Source organism: Dermacentor variabilis, chromosome 2 (assembly GCF_050947875.1).
Source record: "Dermacentor variabilis isolate Ectoservices chromosome 2, ASM5094787v1, whole genome shotgun sequence".
NCBI classification, from domain to species: domain Eukaryota; kingdom Metazoa; phylum Arthropoda; class Arachnida; order Ixodida; family Ixodidae; genus Dermacentor; species Dermacentor variabilis.
Genome location: NC_134569.1, coordinates 204,474,184 through 204,494,915, shown reverse-complemented (window position 1 = coordinate 204,494,915; position 20,732 = coordinate 204,474,184). Strand labels below are relative to the sequence as shown.

The window sequence follows — 20,732 nt, the reverse complement described above, 5'->3', positions numbered from 1 at the left end:
CTACACCAACCTATGCTGTGAACGAAAAGAGAAGACGCTCTCGCCCCCGCACTTGTGCTTGTTTAGAACCGAATTTCAGTGAACGAAGCTGTCTGTGGGGACCGGACCGTCTTAGTTCATTGTTCGCTAATACCTTTCGTCGGCGTAGCTTGGTTTCTAATGCTTTAACATTATGGGGGTACTGGATGTACTTCCCGGGTGATATATGTCTATCTACATACCAATGTTTGTTTCCATGTATCTAACAGTTTTACCGCCTACCTGTGTCACTGCACAGTCAGTGGTCGTAAGGGTAGCGCATCGGACCTTTGTGCCGAGGTAACAGGATTTGACTGCAAACTTCGGACCATCTTGGGTCATTTATTATGTGCCAATATGTGTGCATACGTGCCGCTCTTCAACGAACCTCGTTCAGGCCCCATGGGTCACTGTAGATGCGGGACTGGGTAGCCACCACTGTTCGAAGAAACTCCTTGACCCCGACTTGGGTCACTGTGTATGTGCCAGTAGGTGTGTGCTGCTCTTCAATGAACGTCGTTGATGCCAATTTGGGTTTTTTTTTCTTCATTCATTTACCCCAAACGCCCAGCTTGTGCATTACATAGGGAGGGAGGGGGGGGAGGGGAGAATAACAATTGATATACAAAGGTGTAAAGCAACATGCATGTAAGTCGAAAATCCTTGTATGAAGTCGTACATGCTATGCAACCTTTACATGTCTTCTCGTTCGACAACATCATACGCCAATAATTCTTACATTATACAAACAATAATCTTACATCCTCTGACATCTGAAGAAATTTAAGAAGAAATGTTAATGTTTCTAATTTCCAACACCGAAGCATTACGAAGCATTAGCAGCGCGCCGAAGCATTAGCAGGCTGCGCCACAAATGCCCTTGGCATGGGTTGCCTTCAACGAACTCCATTCACGCGGACGCTTTATCCAGCCACGCCATGAATGTACTACACTCCGTTCCATACATAGCAGTAAACGCCGTGGAAGCTACGCAAGAAGTGAGGTCAAGAAGTGTTGTCAGTCCGCACGTTCCGTCTATACTTCGCTGCGCGCCGAGAGCGTTCACTCGCACGAGCATGCACGTGACGTTTCTCGAGACGGGTTGCATATAAATAACCCGAAAAGAGCGAGAAAAATAAAGATGACCTAGAACAAGGCATTAGCAGCCGTACACCCCAGAGTGTGTTTATTTCTAACGAATAAAGCTTGTTTCGTTCAATACCGAGCCTATATAAATAACAGTTGCGCACAAGTGCGGTAAAAAAACATGGTACTATATCCAATTTCGAGGGAAGCCACTACAAGACGTCCCTCTAGCCTCCACAGCGTTGACTGCTATGTATGGAATGGAGTATAGATGCGTGCCACTTTTCAATGTACCTCTCACCAACTTTGTCCCCTCAGTATGTGCCACTGAGTGTGTGGCAAGCGAGGGAACAAATCTCGGCGTTCGCAGGCGCACGGACTCTCCGGCGACGCTTCTAGTCTCGGAGGCCGCACGCGGACCTGTTGCAGTGCTATTAGATGGCGCAGCGTTCCTAGAAAGAAACGTGAGGGAGGAGCCCTGTTGCCGCATTACACGTTTCTCAGCGCTTTGCGCGCACCGGTGCGCCATGCATCTCGGAGGACACGCGCAGGCTTCGCGGCGCCTCCGTGAGATGGCGCCGAGTTCTTGCGCAAGCGCGAAAGAGGAGCCCAGCTGCAGGATGCGCCTCATTCATGACTGTCTTCGAAGGTAGCAATACGTTGTGTCGCTATATTGAATCATTGCTAAACGCTTTACCACCGACAGTCGTCGTGAGATGGGTTCCGATGCTTTTTTCACCCTTTAGTAAATTACTACGGTCTTCTTGTGTCACGAATATGATCACGTGACCGTGCGCACGTTCTCGTCGCTGAAGATCAATGCAAGTGCTCCTACGGAGCCCCCTGCGGATAAAACTTGAAAAACTCAGGTAGAAACGCTGGTAGAATTTCAAAAAGCCCCCAATTCTCGGAAAAAAAATTCGAAACATATTTCGCTTTCGTGTGTAAAACGCGATGGCAGGTCGAGAAAAAGTGTTCAGTGGATTCAGGGTCACTAATCCAGTAGACAAGGCGTAGAGAGCATGGCGCCAGCCTAGAGGAATATGAAAAAAAAAGGAAAAAGATATAGTGGTTGAATTCGGAAGCGCACTTTAGTGAAATTTCCAACTGACGTCTGCGACACCGTTGATGTTGTTGTTATTGGGTCGGCGTCATCGCTAACGTTGTTGTCGTGAACTAATGCACCCTTTATTAGAACTGCATATACCAGGACATGATTAGGAAATCGGCGCTGCCCTTTCACCCACGCAACAACTGATCCACAGGCACGCACGCCACAGATCTAGAACCACTTAGTAGGGAAAAGGCAGCTGGTATTAAAGTTACTGCCTTTGTGTCCAAACACTGGCGCATACCCACTGCGGGAGTCTTGTAAAGAAGGAGGTGATTTTACATAGTCTGTATTTACTCTGACTAACCTCGTTTTATTTCTTTGTCCCCTTTGTGCTCCTCTTCAAGCGTAGCAGAGCGAGACAGAAAGAGCGCACTGTAAGAAAATCGGGAAATGGAGGAGCAGGAGGAGGAAAGCAGATTTATAGTGAAAAAATACTGGGGGCAATGCTGTCACTAATATGATAATATTGATGTTGAATATAATATCGATAATATTGTTATTGATGGTGTTGTTAACGACTTCGCTGACAACAATGAAGCATTCTACGCTAAAGCGCAATAAATGAAAATTAAATGAAATTCCGAGGTTTTTTTCGCCTCGAATCCGCGATAGGATTATGAGGCACGCCGTAGCTAGGGACGCCTTGTTAATTTTGACCCCCTGGGGTTTTTAACCTGCTCCCAATATTGTACACGAGCGTTTTTGCATTTCGCCCTCATAGAAACGCGGGTCGCTGCGGCCAGGCCTTACAACTCCTGATGAGCACAGGCTTGTATTTTATGAAATATACCTAAGGTATATCCAAGTGAGTTCTTTCAAGCGCGATTACTCCCGCTCTGATCAACAAATGTTCTGCCAAGCTATGTGTCTCTGAATTTCGGGCGACGGGCAATCATTAGCGCCGATTGCGCCGTACGGGACGCGACAACAGGCTCATGTGTGCTCATGACACTTGCACGACAGAGTTATGGATGCTTGCCTATACGCAGTGATACCAAAGTAAGGTGCGTGGCTAGTACGGTTGCAAAGCCGTAAGCGATAGCAATGTAACATGTTTTCGATACATAAGCTTTTAGCAAGCAACCCGGATTTAGGAAGCGAGATTGTTGTGTTGTTGTCGATTCGGGAGGGGGGGACGGGACGCGTCAGTGTTAAAATGCCGATCGCAGTTTTTCAGCGCACTATCTTAATGCGCACACGAATTCAGTTCCAATTCTGGTGTATTACGGGCCAAGGAGCCTCTGTCAAGCCTCTGTTTAAGGAACCTCGTTCACACCTCGGTGCCGTTTGATCTTGCCACCGTTTCTGTAACGATACCAAAGAAAAAATAAAGATTTCCTCTTCCTCTTCTTCTAAATTGAAATTGATAATAAAACCATGATTTGATTTTCAGGAACGCCGCAGTTGGGAGACTCCGGCATAATTTCGATCAGCTGGTTCCCTATTACTTGTCCCCAATGCACGGGACACGGGTGGTTTTGCGTTTCGCCCCCTTCAAGATGCGTCCGCCGCGGCCAGGATGTGATCCCGCGAATTCGTGCTTAAGAGTAAGCTTTACCTGGGCCCGCTTCGACGCGGCCTATTCAAGTACATGTAAAACGCAGAACGCTTTTCTGAGATAACCCCTGGACCGATTTTAATGAAATTTGTTGCATTCGAGAAAGAAAGGTTCATCTTAGTGACAGGTGGAAGCGCAATTTCGATTTAGGGTTTCAATATTGCTGAAAGAATTTTCGTATATTGGAAACTTCGAAAAAGAAAGAAGCGCCAAGTTTACGAATGAATAGCTCTGCACCAAGAACAGATATCGCGGTTCTGCAAACGGCATCCATTGGATATTTCAAAGATGACAAATTCAATATGTCAATTTTTATCTTACGTGAATTCATTACGTTGTGTACAAGGGATCTGCAAAGGCTGTATTTCCATATTACTACATTTATTGATGTTCATGTGTAAAATATCATTTTTGTCCGCTTTAGATGTACTATTAGTTGGAGTTCACATAATTGTGATATCATTTTCCATTGCTGAATTAACGCATCGTAAACGCGATAGTTTTGTTTCCTGAAAATTTGCAATTCTTTGCCAATTTTTAATAAAAAAATTGACGACCTAAATTAGAAATTCGAGCCAACAGTAGCTACATCTTCAGTTTCGCTTTTAAAACCAACAAACCTCGTCAGATTTGATGCAGGGGTTGCCGACAAAAGTGAATGCTCCTTTTACGTGTGTTTAGATAGGAGCACCCGAGCTAAAGTTTCCTCGAAAGCGAATGCGCGCGCACACACACACGCACAAAACAAAGATCATACGGACCACCGTGTATTCTCCGAATGAGAGCAAGCATCACGTGCATATAAATAAATTTAGTGTGCTTTTAAAACCTGCGTGCCCTTTCCGAGCCTTATCGAGAGCACGTCAGCCAGTGTCGAGTTAGTCCCCAGTGAACTGGCAGTGTACATTAGCAGTACACGCATCATTCCATGCTGTGAACCTGGTGCAGTCACGATATCTTCGTGCAGTAAAATGACTGCCATGCCAGACGCCCTCGTTAATTAACGATATCGTAACCACTACTACTCTAATGCACTTCGATCAGTGTTTGTTAGCTAGCTCTGTACGGGTATCCAGCTGCGAATTTCTTTCTTTCGCAACTCCGTGTTATTTAGCATTTGCTTTTCATACATGCAAGCTAATTACCTCTAATCTAACTGAACATTTACCGCACAGCTGTACGCAGTCAGCGGCAAACAAGAAAGCACCGCTTTCTGAATCAAGGAGCAAGTCTCTCGGAAACTCATTTAGTTTAGTACTGGTTGGAGCATTGAATTGTGGCATTAAGGCAGCGACATCAGACGATATAGTGCGATCTTGCATTCAGGCACACAATATATACCGAACCTACGCCATAGAATTCAATTCACGACGGGCGAGGTGGCACCGCCATGTCACTTGCTCTTGGCAGTCGATGCCTTTTTGCCATTTTCTTCATGACATGCCTAGCTCGGCTTTTATTTTGCATCGGCAAGCGTTAGTGAACGCCTGCTTAAGACGATGAAGTCAATCCGAGAGTTTCCACACTCTCCGGTCGCTCTTATCGCAGCGGGAGACGCGGGCAACCTTTTGAGCAACGTTTATCGCATTTTTCCCATTCCCTTTACGCTTTGGACATGTCATGGCATGAACAGCAGATGCCACGAGTTCTTTCTCCGATACATCTCGCCGTCTGATAATTTTCCGAGGCCCAGATTCGTCATTGCACCATGGTTTCGCAGCATGCCAGAAGGAATCTTCGAGGAGGCTCGACGGCTGGACAGGCTCGACCCAAACGTGTACTGGATCTTCGGTGTCGCTGACCGCTCCGATGTGACCGGGCTTCTTTCGAATCCCTCCTGTCCGGTAGTGACCGTTTCCGAGAAAGACATCAGCGTGGCTTCCGATGGGTACCGGTCTTGCAGTGAACGAGTGACCAGTTCAACCCTGCAATGGAAAACCTTGCTGGGATCCCCGGACCTCGAAGGTATGTATCCGAAGGACAAAAGCATTACGTACACGCTGCACGAGAGAGGAACGATTCCTCCTGACTGCACTAACATGGGGCCTTTGTATTTTATAAATATGGCACTTCCCTCACTCCAGCTGCGGCTACCCGAAGGAGCGGCTCTTTTAGACGCATATTACGCTGTCAACACCACAATTATTCTGCAGTGCGCTGATTGGACCACTGGCCAAGCTCTCGTACGAGAAAAGAGCGTCGACTTTGTCATTTACTCCTGGCTCAAAAAGAAGTCGGCATCTTTGACCGAGTACAAATACGCATTCTACCCCCCTTCGTCACTTTGTTACTACGTCCGTGCTCGCGCTCCTGTTCCACCTTCATTGAATGGCTGCTGGATATTCTTCATCTTGTTTTTCATTTGCTTGACCCCTCTGTGCTTTGCAATCGTATTCGTACGTCACGCTCAAGGCACCACTCGTCCAAGTGAAAGTATTCCGTTACCCGCCGTCATCATGTTCTTCGTGAAGACCTTTATGGGTCGGAGTCCACAGGCTTTGAACGTCGGTGCTGCAGCACCAAGGCTAGTGGTTATGGCGTGGTATCTGGCCATGTTATTTACCGGTCACTACTTGCAGAGCAGCATGACCGCTTCCAAGAGCATGCCGGCACTTTCGGCCGAGATTAACACGGAGCAGTTGCTGGAGCATTTGCGCAAAGGGACCATGACACCGTGCATTGCAAGGTATTCCTATGAGGTACGAGGGGATCAGACAAGCCAGCCGGTGTTCATGAGCCTCGCCAGAGCTCTTGCCAAATGTCTGCCGAACTGCCTAGACCTGTACGGGTTCCGTTGTGTGGAGGAAACAGGCCAGGGAACGCACATTTATTTGAACACGTGCGTAGAAACCGTACGTCTAATAATATTCAAGCATGGACTGGTTGTCGGGGAGAGCACTTTGGCAGCCTGGCCAACATACTCAGTCGTGCATATTCGCTCCCCGTTAAGGTAATGGTTCTACATTGTTTACGTGTTTACGTGCCTACACATTTGGGAAATGAAAGTGGGTTTATTTGAAAATGTTAAAATCAAAATATGGCGCCACACTTATTGCCCGTTTCGCTTTATGTAGCACGAGGGTCAGGGTGAGGAGGCGCGTAGAGGCGTTTGAAGCTAAGCAGAAGGGACAAGCATTGTAGGGACTGTAACATCTACGTGATTGAATTGGATAAAGTCCTCAACAATTCCCAGATCGGTGTCATGTCACTAAGGAATCGATTGCTGGCAGATACCACGGTGATGGATTAGAAAGAGTGCAGAAAATTTTGCAGCAATTTATCATCGTTCTTGCGCTGGCTTTGGTAAATCTTCCAAAGCTTGCAATTTACCTTTACTAGGGCTCCTTACCGCGCGACGTATCGCAGCTGACCTTCTGTTTCTTTAATAGGCTCCTTCACGAAAACATGAACTGCCCTGAGTTGCTTAATTATGTCCCGCTTCGAATTCCGCAGAAGGTCAAAAGGGAGAACTGACCTTTATTCGTTCCTGCTTGTCAAAGCAAACATTCTGCTGTTTATACAATACAAGATCTGCATAATACTTATTTTGCTGATCTTGGTCTTTTTTAGAAGTCACGTTAGTTGTTCTGTCCACATGTTCATATTGTCGTGTGCTATTTTTCTCAGTGTAGGAGGACGACTAAGAAGTGGCTCTTGTGTAGAATCCCGTTCTCCACTTCGCTCATTTTACGAGTATTTTTACGTGTTTTCGGGAGGCGCCGCTCTCGAGACCTTCGCCAATGGAAGCAAAGTCAGCTGGATGTCTGGACGATACAGACGTCACAGCGTCAAGCGCTCCTAGTAAGCGGAATCACCTCATGAGCGACACAGGCAGCGAGGACACCCTGCTGTACTACTCTGCTTCAGCATATGTGTCGGATGAGGGCAACTACTTGACAGTTGTGAGACAAAAAGGAAAGAGGAGAATCGTCACTGCTTCCTCGTCTTCAACAAAAACGGCGGCGATTGCGGAGAACAATGAACCTCATGAGCGACACAGGCAGCGAGGACACCCTGCTGTACTAGTCTGCTTCAGAATATGTGTCGGATGAGGGCAACTACTTCACAGTTGTGAGACAAAAAGGAAAGAGGAGAATCGTCACTGCTTCCTCGTCTTCAACAAAAACGGCGGCGATTGCGGAGAACAATGAACCTCATGAGCGACACAGGCAGCGAGGACACCCTGCTGTACTAGTCTGCTTCAGAATATGTGTCAGATGAGGGCAACTACTTGACAGTTGTGAGACAAAAAGGAAAGAGGAGAATCGTCACTGCTTCCTCGTCTTCAACAAAAACGGCGGCGATTACGAAGAACAATGACCCGGCTCATACCATCCTCTTCTTTCCCGAGATGCTGACGGACGACCAGAATCGGCTAAACAGGCAAACCATATACATCTGTCACACTAGAGGCTCTTGTTCCCAATGAGATTACAGATTTGAGAATTAACACCCGTAAGAACATTCTAGCGGTTCATGTTAAGAACAGAGCAGCTCTGGATATCTTGAATACAATCAAACTACTGGCCAAGATAAATGTTCGCAACATAATACCACAGGACAGTCATACTTAATCAGGCGTGATTTAAGATGTTGATGAGTCAGTCAACGACAACGACCTGCCTATTTTGGTTACAGCCACTACAGCAGATGTAACTATGAAATGTCGGCCCTAGGAAAATCACGTTCTGTGGACATAACCTTCAAGGGAGGTAGTCACACGTGAAAGTTTGATTTTTTTCGTCATCCAGTGGGACCTATCGTTCCAAGACCACTTCAGTGCCTTAATTGTTTGAAGATCGGGAATGTCTGCGGCACATGCGAAAATTCGACCATGTGCCCTAAATTCTCTGAGAAGCATGGTGCTGATGCTTGCCGTGCGACTGACTTGAAGTGTGCCAATCGCTCTGGTCCCCATGAAGCATCGTCTAAAAACTGACCGAAACACAAGACAGAGCTGAAACTCCTAAATCAAATGGTAAGAGGCAACTCAACGCACAGAGAGGCCGCCGCCAAACTGTGACGGCGTCGTGTCCATCGCAGACGATCTTCGTCTACTAGGAATACTGATACCGTCGTAAGAAAAGACGCTACATCCTGCAACTGGTTCTCCCAAGCCAGTCAACCACACTGACAACACGGTGTCTGGTGAGGCAGTGAATACGTCTACTGCAAACGCCTGGCCTGCACTTCCAAGATGAAGTCCTCCTGCAGAACAAAGTTCGACGATGGGCCTACGACGCACCAATGACGGCACAAATCGCGTGCGAGGTCAAAACAAGCAAGTAATCAAAATAATCAGGTCTCTAATGAAAGTCATTCGTGCGTTGGTAAATGCCATCTGCTCGGGGTGCACTGCAAGTGCTGGATGGTCTGGATCCGGTCTTTGCTATTCTCGAATAGCAAGCACAATGGCTCTACCCACTCATCCGTTCTCCAGACAAGTCAAGGAAGTATCTATTGTGCAATCGAATGCCAATCGATTGAAATCCCGTATTTCTGATTTTCACCAATACGTTTTCGCCAGTCGATTCTCCATTATTGTCGTCTGTGAATAGAACCTACAGACCCCCACCCCGACCCTCCGAGTATGAACCTTATATGTCATCCACTTGTAAGGACATTAGCAAGGTGATCATCTGCATACAATGTGAGCTGAATTATGTTGTCTATCTAGTGCGGCTTCATGACAGTGATCAGCATGTCTGTTTCACCGTGAAAAAACAAGCTTGCGTTTACTATAGTGGGCGCTTACCTTCCTCCGTCAAGTAGCTTCGACAGTCAGAGACTGAGTAACATGTTATATACGACTCCTGGTCGATGGGTTGTTCTGGGGGACCTTAGGGCACATAGTTTATTTTGGGGAACCATCAAAGTAAAGTACAAAGGAAGAAACCTCGTTTCCTGTGCCTGCGACCATGAACTTTGTTGTCTAAACGATTCCAGTCCCACGTTTCTGCGCGGCCGGATGTACTATCGGCCAAAAAAGTAAACGGACCACGGCACCGCTGGCCGGAGCGGCTGCGGGGTCGCACCGGGGCGCTGCTATCTCGCTCCGCGCGCTGACGGCGAGAGTGCCCCGAGTGACGCCAGACTTCGCCCTCTCTCTCTTACGGATCCTTGTCACGCTTGATAAATTTCTAGTGCCCCGTTCGGTTGCTCTGCTGCTGACGGTCGCGACGAAGGGGACTGTGCATCGCCGGTAGTTTAGCACATGGCGCTGTCGAACAGTAGTCGACGGCCGCGGGGCGTCACACCGCGCCACTGAGAAGGAACGAAGACTCGTTCTTGATGTTGTTTTGCTTATATTCACCATACCTCTCATATGAGTGCATTTCGCTGGCGTCCACCGCTGCTCGATTTTAGACAACCCAACGAAAGCAGCCGCAGCGGCGGCTACGGTGACGCGCGCTTGCAGGTGCCAAGCTTTACTGCCGGAGCGGGTTCTCTGTCGATATTACTTTTCCGGCATTGTCTCCAGCAGTGGGTTTATTAACTATAGCAGTGCGCCTCTTCACACTGCTTTAATTCGCTACTACAATACACAGTCCGTTATGAAACTTTCTTTACAAAAGTACCGTCAGAAAAAGATGATTGGAAAGACTAATCGGAAAGACAAGTCGCTCGTGAAAGTTTATTCACGGAAGAAAATAAAAATTGGGGTTCCATGCGTTGAAGAGGTCCTCAATGGGATGAAAATTCGCCGTCGTCCGCGATTACTAGGCCTACTCGCCTTGGCATCGAGTCATAGAGCGCGGCCACTAGCTCCGGACGTCCGCGTAGTGCTTCCCACCCTTCTTTCGCGGTATGATGCAGCTGATCTGCGGTGCCACAGCAAAGGGGCCAATAGGACACCGGCGTTCAATATTTCCTTTTTATTCTCTGGAACGGTGTCGGCGACGCGCTTTGTAGTGCGCGCTGCTATCCAGATATGGTTGTGTCCAGCCATTGGACACTGGAAGACTAGGAAATGTTTAAAAACGAGAACGGTCGCATTCGTTTCGTCGCAAAAATGCCATCCCGGGTGCCGATCGAGGAGAGAAGGCGCATCGTGCGGCTTAGCATAGAACGTGTCCCTCAGCGTGAAATCTGCCGCCGCACTAGGAGGAGCAGAACATCGGTGAACCGCATTATTCAAGCCTATAGGGATGAATACGGCAGAATTGCTGATGCTCAGCGCAGTGGGCGGCCAAGGCTTACAACGCTGGAAGAGGACCAACAGATAGTTGCTGCCGCTGTTGTTGACCCCTTTCTGAACGCCAGGAAAATTCGCGACGCACTGGACCTCAGTTGCTGCAGCGAGACTATCAGGAGCAGACTGCGAGAGGCAGGTCTCATGAACTGCGTTGCCGCTCAGAAGCCGCACCTGACGACGAAGCAGAGGGAAGAGCGACTGAATTTTGCCCGAGCGTTCGAGCAATGGACTGCAGAGGAGTGGCGGGAGGTCATCTTCACGGATGAGTCAACGTTCAGCACACGCTGGGACCAACAGCAGCGTCTGTGGCGTCCGTTGAACAGCAGGTACGACCTGTCATCCTTGCAGCTGAGGGAAGTTGCGGGTAAAGTTTGCATAGCTAGTCAGTGCTAAAAAATAGGGATTGTTTGCAACGCATACTAGCCTTAAGAATGCTGTACAGCCTCATTTCTCGTCTTACTGCATGACTACACGTAGGCGCAGTATTGACTACGAAGTGTTTCTTTTGCGTCATTGCATATCAGCGAGCTGAATGTTAGACAGGGTATGATTTAAGCCTTCATTATTTTATTTTCTACAGCAGAGTGAGGTGGCTGCGCGTTAAGTTTTGTACCCGACATATGTTAATGACTGCTCTCTCATATGCCCAGATATGACCCCGGCCACATCCACAGCGTGCTCAGCAGCCGCCGCTGCTCGGTTAGTGTTTGGGGCGCCATCAGTAAGGACGGCCTTGGCCCACTCGTGCGGATTGAGGGCTCGTTCACTGGGTCGAAGTACTGCGAACTCCTCGTCAAGCACTTGATTCCATACGTTCTGGACGGGCCATTCCGGGACGGGTGCTACATGTTCCAGCACGACCGCAGCCCTGTGCACAAAGCCCGCGCTGGGAGTGCACTTCTGGAGAGCTACGCCGTGCGTCAGCTTCCGTGGCCGCCTAACGGGGCTGATCTTAACCCCATCGAGAACATTTGGGCAATGTTGAAGAAGACTCTTGCCTCACGGCGCCTGTGTGGTGGCACAGCGGATCAGCTTTGGCATGCCGTGAAGGAAGAGTAGGAAGCACTACGCGGACGTCCGGAGCTAGTGGCCGCGCTCTATGACTCGATGCCAAGGCGAGTAGGCCAAGTCATCGCAGTCGACGGCGAATTTTCATCCCATTGAGGACCTCTTCAACGCATGGAACCCCAATTTTTATTTTCTTCCGTGAATAAACTTTGACGAGCGACTTGTCTTTCCGATTAGTCTTTCCAATCATCTCTTTCTGACGGTACTCTTATAAGGAAAGTTTCATAATGGACTGTGTATTGTAGTAGCGAATTAAAGCAGTGTGAAGAGGCGCACTGCTATAGTTAATAAACCCACTGCTGGAGACAATGCCGGAAAAGTAATATCGACAGAGAACCCGCGCCGGCAGTAAAGCTTGGCACCTGCAAGCGCGCGTCACCGTAGCCGCCGTTGCGGCTGCTTTCGTTGTGTTGTCTAAAATCGAACAGCGGTGGACGCCAGCGAAATGCACTCATATGAGAGGTATGGTGAATATAAGCAAAACAACATCAAGAACGAGTCTTCGTTCCTTCTCAGTGGCGCGGTTTGACGCCCCGCGGCCGTCCACTACTGTTCGACAGCGCCATGTGCTAAACTACCGGCGATGCACAGTCCCCTTCGTCGCGACCGTCAGCAGCAGAGCAACCGAACGGCGCACTAGAAATTTATCAAGCGTGACAAGGATCCGTAAGAGAGAGAGGGCGAAGTCTGGCGTCACTCGGGGCACTCTCGCCGTCAGCGCGCGGAGCGAGATAGCAGCGCCCCGGTGCGGCCCCGCAGCCGCTCCGGCCAGCGGTGCCGTGGTCCGTTTACTTTTTTGGCCGATAGTACGTACAGTAGTTGTTTAGACTTAGCAATTGTCTCGCGATGCCTCACTCACTGCGTCCATTTGTTCGCACATAAAGAAACCCACGGAAGCGACCACATTCTTACCTATCAGAACATGTAAAAAGCCTAACCAAATAGGTTTCATCAAATTTTAAACAAACAATGCATTGGCTTGTGTTTAAGTCACTTATCGAAGACGCATGCCAAGAAGGCATTTCGTCCACACTTAAAATTCAGATCGCCAAGGCCATGCAGGATGCTATGCGTTCCTTTCGGCCATTGGAAAAATAAACGGATTTTGAGGAGGAAATAGAGAGGCTCCGTGCAATCCGCCGGCGAGCGGAGCGACGGCACAGATGGACTAAATCGGTTTGCGACCTTAGAGAGGCCAGACGTCGCCTTGCTGCACTGAAAAATCAACGCTGGAAATCTTTTTCTGAGCCTCTCGATCTGCGTAAACCTCTGTCGGTTGTCTCGAGAACAGTCCGCGGATTTCAGCTCCTCAACAGCGCCGTCCATTTAAATCTCTAGCCCTCCCTCAAGGACACGGGAAGCCGATGTAGCCGTACATTACTGCTCAAGGATCGCGGGCCCGACGATCAAGCCTTGCACACCTGTTCCTATTGTACCCCCTGATTCCCGAGATCCCCGTATAGACGCTCCTTTCTCCATGGAAGAACTGGAGGCTGCTCTCGCTGTGTGCAGGCGTTCTTCGTCACCAGAACCCGATGGCATCACATACTCTACCCTTGCAAACCATGGTCAAGAGGCCAAGATGCATTTCTTGGCCTATACAACGCATCATGGCATGACGGCCTGGTCCCTAGCACATGGAAATCCAGTCGCCTTGTTCCACTTCTCAAGCGTGGCGAATCTCCACTAGAATTGCCATCTTACTGTCTAATAGCACTGGCTGTGTCGGCAAGGCAATGGAGAGAATGATTCTTACACGAGTAGTATGGTACTTAAAATTTTTCACCGTGTGTCCAGAGGTATTGGCTAGCTATCGAGGCGAACGTATGCACAGCACCACAAACATCTGAAATGAATCGCTGCGGTCTTATTCCTTGATGTTAAAGGTGCCTACGACAATGTAGTTCATCATGCAATTAATTATACGCGGTCTGTTAGAAAAGCATCCGACCTTTGGCCGAAGTAAAAAAAAAGTTGCATAACTGGAGCGTTGGAAACCTAATCACCCTCAAAGTAGTCTCCATGGGACTCCACACACTTCTCCCAGCGGTGCTGCCATTGTTGCAAGCATTCCGAGAAGGCCTCTTTCGGAATGGAGTTTAGCTCAGCTGTCGTTGCAGCCGTAATGTCCTCTCCTGTCGGAAATCGCGCTCCTTTTAATGGCATCTTGATTTTGAGAAACAGCCAGAAGTCGCAGGGGGCCATATCAGGAGAGTAAGGGGCCTGTTGAACTACAGGAGTCCGGTTTTACGCCCAAAAAAGTCTCAATCAAGTGCGAGGAATGTGCAGGACCATTGTCGTGATGGGTGCGGCAATTTCCTGTTCACCACAACTCCGGTCTCTTGCGCCGCACAGCATCACGTAGGCGACGGAGGACATCCCTGTAGTACTTTCTGGCGATTGTTTGGCCCTATGGTGCGTACTCGTGGTGTACCACACCGCGGGAGTCAAAGAAAGCAGTTGCTGTCACTTTCACGTTGCTGCGCACTTGGCGGGCCTTCTTTGGTCTTGGTGACGTGGAAAGCTTCCACTGGGACGACTGGGATTCGGTTTCCTGGTCGTGCCCGTACACCCAAGACTCGTCACCAGTGATGATGGCGTTCATGAAGTCGGGGTCAGTGTTTGTGGAATCCAGCATGTCCTGTGAGACTTCAACACGAAGTTGCTTTTGCTCCACCGTGAGCAGCTTCGGCATGAATTTCGCCGCAATTCTCTTCATGGCCAAATCTTCGGTCATAGTTAAATGTGCAGAAAAAGTGCTGATGCCCACCTCTTCCGCAAGTACTTCGATGGTCACACGATGGTCCCGCATCACCGGAGCGTTCACTTCGGCAATGACATGGTCATTTCGGCATGTTGATGGCCGACCGGAGCGTGGCTCGCTCTCCACCGATGTGCGGCCGTCTTTAAAACCCTCCACTAGGAAATGCGAGTACTTGCACTACAAATATCCGCAAACTCCAGAGTGTGCAAGCCCAATCACTCAGAACCTGTCTCGGTCTGCTAAAACTACGTCATTGATTGCGACAGTAGCCATTTCCAGAGACGCTCCTTTGACAGTCTGCATTGCTACAGATGTCCTGAGAGCATACATCCGGCACCTGACTCGGATTCCCTCACACCATCTAGCTTGCCTGCCAGCAAAGAGGCCACATTTAACATTTGCCAAAAGTATTGCAAGACATCAGTCCTACTTTCCCCCACAATTCACGCCTGCTACACGAATATGAGACCCATTGGGGTGTTAGTACCGGCCGCAAGTGTAAATTGACAATTCCGGGCATCAAAAAGAAAGCTGGAGCACCGTTGCAAGCTTTGAAGCAAGCAACTTTGGAACACATCGCCAACGTGCACAGATTCCGGCAACACGTCCCCTCAGATGACTCGGTAAAACTCAAGAACTATGCTGCTGCACTCATCATCCCGGAAAAATCTGACCAAATCAAATTAAAAACCATGTGTGACTACATCGACGGGTGCAGAACTTGCGGTACTCCGTGTTGCACTTGTTTTTATTAATCAGGAACCACCGCAACAATGGAAAGTCTTTAGTGACTCCAAGGCAGCCCTTCAGTGCATACAAAGCCCAATGCGCCACGGACCCAATGAACTGACCTCAGAAATTCGACAGATATATCATCGCAGCCATGACAAGAGACACAACATGATCTTTCAATGGCTTCCAGGACAATGCAGCATCCGCGGGAATGACCACGCCGACGAAGCCGCCCAATCTGTCCATGAAAGGGGTCAACGTGTCTTGATTCCGCTTTCTCGAACAGACGCGGCGGCTGGGCTACTATTGATGTCTCGTGAAAGTACTTTGCCCCTGTGTGACTCGAACGTGTTCACAATGTGTCGTTTGCGTTCGTTCTCTCCGTATATACGATGCATCTACTACGACGTGAACAGACCATGCTGTACAGTCTCTGGCTAGGCGTGGCAATTGCGAACTCATATGCCTTCCTTATGGGAATGGCCAACAGCCCCACGTGCGACAAATGCAGCAGGGATCAGACGTTAGTACAATTTATCTGTGTCCGTTCCGCGATATAGTTCCCAGAGACAAGTGATGTGCAGAGTGCTGGACCAGTTGGACAATCTGCCATTGTCAGAACTGAAAGGTTTAGGTCAGTGTTGCTTAAGAACATCCGCAGTGAAGGCCTTGCTCGCGTTACGAAGGTTCCTGCGGTCTACCAGCCTTCAGAATACTTTCAGAACGCCGCCCCCTAATGCTCTATATGTAGTGTAGGCGGTTTGTTTGTGCTTTTCTCTCTCCATCTCCCCATCTCTGGTTAACCTACCTGCCTTTCTATGCATCATTTTCTCTCTCTCTGTCTCTCCTCGGTGTAGGCGCTCTCTTTGGCCCTGTGATTTAATAGACTTTCAGATTGCCTGGAGATGTGTATACTTTTCCAGTGTTTTTTTTTCTAGCACGTTTAGGGTTCTTGTTTAATTGCATTTACGTATATTTTACATGACTCGTTTCCCCTTATTCACTTTCCTTTACGTTTGTCGTCTTTAGCTGTACAATATTATTTTTTACTGTGCTTGCTCACTAATGCGTTCATTTTCGATTCGCCTTCCCTTTGTCGATAGATAAGAGCTTCTTTTAGCAACCTTCATTGTCCTCTGTTGTGTGCCAGTATTATGCCCAAATGTCTTTTGTGTTCATCCATCCTTTCCTTTTTTTAAAGGTGTACGCTATATTTTAGTTAGATTACCTGTATGCCAGCATTAAAACCCCATGGTTTTTCATGGGCACATAATCTAAAGGCTGGATAGATTAAATTACTATTGACTCTCACACATTGTTCGCATTCTTCTCCATCTTTCTGTTGTGAATTCAGCATGGCTTTTCTTTATTCTCAACTGTTCCTTTTCATTATAGTCAGTTTATATTTTATATTTTTAATGCGAAAGCATCATACGCCGATTGAGCGAAAATTGGTCATAGTCGGCGTGACCGAAAGATTGCACCAAAAATGGCCGACGGCGCGACGAGTGACAAACACGTAAAGAATATTCGAATCAACGTCGAATTTGTCACGGCTGTTACAGTAAAGAAATCAAGTTAATGCCTTTGAAAAGAAAATTCCTTTGTACATCTCGGTCTGGGTGGGATTTGAACCCGAGCCTCTGGTGTGCGAGACGTGCACGCCTACCCGGCGCCATGACGGCTCCACAGTTCTGGCTGAGTAAAGTTGTGCCTAATGCGTGCGTTATTGGGCACGCACGTGATGGCGCAGCCAATTGGGAGGAGGAGTGGCGCCATGTCGTGAGTATTTGAAATGAGTGCATTCAAGACGTTCCGAGGTCTACAAACGGTAAAATGATTTCGAATGCGACACGTAAACAGTGTTAAGCGTCCCTGCCGAATTTTTTTCTTGTTTGTATTTTTATAACGCTGCTCCTGGGCAGGTTAGTAAAATTGACTGACTGATTCAGACATTCATTACTTGTTTAGAGGCACGAAAACAAGCATGGTCGTTCTTTGCCGAATATGTACAGTAGCAAAGGCCAGCTGAGTAGTTCTACTGAACTGCCCTGTACAGAAGTAAACGTCTACGTTGAAGGGATGGCCTCAGGGCTTGCGTAGGGATTCGCAGAATATCACCGCGCTCTTCTGTTCACAAAAGGGATTCCATACCAGCCTCCCAAATGTAAGAGAGTAGCGTCTAATATGACGTGCCATTTAGCCACGTCTCTATAGGCCGTGTTGGTCTTGCAGGCTGACTATTGATTGGACGGCGTGGGGATGTCTGATATTTGCAGTAGCTGGGAAGTCCGTAATAGGGGAATAGGACACAAGAAAGGATTCACATGAACTTGTGAAAAAAAGATTATCCCGGTGATAGATAATTCCACAATCTTCAACAAATGTACGCCGTCTGGGGTGTATATTTGCCGCACAACGATAATCGTCATCTGTCCTGCTTGCGTTGCCTTTCTTTAAAACGCTAAGCTCGTTGCTCTCCTGTCGAGAATGCTCTGTCACGCTGATAACGCGCATGCCGTTCGTGACTTGGAAGTACCGGGCTTGCAGCGTTAGAGAAATGAAATGCAGACAAGACAGATGACGATTATTGTTGTGTGGGAAGATAGCACCCAGAGGGTGTACTGTTGTTTAAGAGTGTATGAAACAGTGCAATAAGGGCGTCGCCATTTGCCGTCAGGTGGGGGAAAGTGACGCCCCCCCCCGCCCCCAGTACAGGGTATACCCAAGAAAACAACCAGTCTAGTTGTGCTCCCTTTTGCCGCATCTCCTCTCTGTTTATTTCGTTTCCGTTTCTCTGATATATACATGCTTACACGTGATACAAAACGGGCGTTCGCTCGCCTTTTGCGCCTCTCCGCAGGTAATAGCACCGGCGGATCGTTATGGCGGTCTCCGAATCCGGGATGTGGATGCGTTTCGCCTCCCGTTACCCGGGGCCCTGGGTGGACGAAGACACCGTGTCCTTCGACTTGTCGTTGCACGAGTACCTGGCGGTTCTTTACGTTGCACTCGCGCTGTCTCTGGTGGCCCTTGCGGCAGAGATCCTCGTGCACCGCTATGGAGGCTAGTGAGAGCGAGATGACTCACGACAAACGATCGCACCCGCCAGCGTGATAGCTCAGTTACTTGCCTGCTTGCTCCTAAAACCACGGCTCTTGCACAGTGTAGCGTGTCGGCTGAGAAGCTGGCGTTTAAAACGTGTCACCGAAATCACTTTGCGCATACTAATTTATGAAGTCACTAGCCTTGCGACTGTGAGCGATGGTTCAAGGCAGTGCCTTTTACATTTCACTGGTGCAGTATGTGCGTGAAAGAAGCCTCCATGCTTACGTATAATTTTATGCCCACATTATGCCGCATGGCAATCCAACATTTTCAAAATCCACCAGAAGATTGATGAATGCAGCTTGCAGTGTGATTTGACTGACTCAGCCACAAAAATAGCTCGTCTATCTTAGGAAATTAAATCTCGTATTACTGTGATGTACAGCATATATGTGTTACACGTTAATGTGGTGGGTCCTGTTTGCAATACAACAAAATAATCGGCGGCGGAGAAAGAAAGTTATTTACGCCTTGCAGATACTGATATAAAGAAAAAAGCTGGTGCTGTCCACATGATCTACTTGTCTTACCTGCTACTTTACTCAAGAAAAATGTCTGTCCCACCTGCTTAGTGGTATTTGAGATTATACCAGTATTGCATTATGTGCGTGTTCTCTAAAATAATTTACTTTCAAAAATGCTCGTAGGTATCTGATGTGACTATCTGCAGTTTATGGATACATGTAAAACACTCAGCATCAAGTGCAAGTGAACGGTCCCATAGGCCCACCGATCATGCAAATAGTTTCGCTGCAGATATTTGGGACCAGAAAACATATGTCACATGAAATGGCATACAATTAAGTGTTGGAAATATTGCACAGATAATGAAATGCCTACGCTTTTAAAGTGTGGGTTCATGCACTCGATTTCGTCCACATTAGGCAATCGCCTTTTGATCGCTTCCTGGCACAGAAATACTCGACACACCATCAGGCTGTCTTTCTGCTGTGACCTTTGTAGAAGCATGATTGTTCAAAGTGCAACAGCTAAACACATTTTTTACTTGCTTCTAGATTCGCCAGTACAATTCCGCTAGTGCGGATCCACCTGTCCATCAATTCCCTATTACTGAGGGGAAACCTGCAAATAAAAACTCCGCTACGCATGCAAAAGATGCTCTACTGTGACGCTTCTCAAACAATTGTCATGCATCACGAGACCTGTGTACTCGCGGGATGTGCTGAACAAGATACATTCGTTTACTCACATGTGAAGGTGAATGCCAGAGCACTTCGGGGCTTGGGTGTGGCACAAAAGCCACGAAGGTGCCATGGCGTCCGATGTCGCGCGATCACGTGTCAAACCTAAACTGTACGAAACTATAAGGCAGCCAAAGACACACAGATTCGAAGCAGACATTCGCGCCATGCTTTATTGAATGAATGCGTGCATCGTGATTTACATAAGTTAAGCAATGGGCGAGCGCTTTTTCTAAACTTAATATTCACACATCACTTTCATAAAGCCATAAGGTATGCGTTTTATAATGACAAAGCGTAATGCTTCCTGTACGTGTTTTCAGCCTTTTCAATCGTAATCGCGCTGGCCACATTGAGAAGTAGCAACAGGGCGGCGCCCTAGCGGTTTCCCCTTTTTCGGCGCTGCTTTTCCTCTGCAGTTGGTTATATTAACTCTATGGTTAAACTCGTAAATTACTTGACTCTGCCATATTATATGGCGCCACCATGCCGCTAAACGCGTTCGGCGTTAGAGGCGAAATAAGTACAAAAATGTGCCTCGAACTTGGCAGGAAAGCTTCGCTTTTGAATGGAGCTGGACGAGCTATGTAATGCGTAGGCCAGACATCCATTAGGCCATCAGAATTACAGAATGGGGGAGCCAAGGGAAGGGAAGCGAAGTCGTGCATGGCAGAAAACTGGGTGGAGTGATGAAATTGGAAAATTTGCAACCGCGGGTTAGAACCAGCTAACGGAAAAAAAGAACATTTTTGCACGCACAAATACATTAAAACATGACAGTATAAGAAACAGCGCGACGTTGGTATTTTGCCGTTATCCATTCCGACATGTCTGGGCTAAAATGCCTGTCACTGTTCTTGCAGCATTTTATCTTAATGCACTCCTCC

General features: G+C 48.0%; 1 protein-coding gene across 1 annotated transcript; it reads left to right on the top strand.

Annotated features, from left to right (window-relative positions):
* Nucleotides 1–10,610: 10,610 nt before the first annotated feature.
* LOC142570636 (uncharacterized) lies at nt 10,611–15,803 on the top strand. The gene is made up of 3 exons (XM_075678997.1): nt 10,611–11,297; nt 11,622–11,670; nt 15,726–15,803. Exons 1-3 carry the CDS (start codon nt 10,747–10,749, stop codon nt 15,801–15,803), a joined length of 678 nt encoding a protein of 225 aa, XP_075535112.1. The 5' UTR covers nt 10,611–10,746.
* Nucleotides 15,804–20,732: the final 4,929 nt, after the last annotated feature.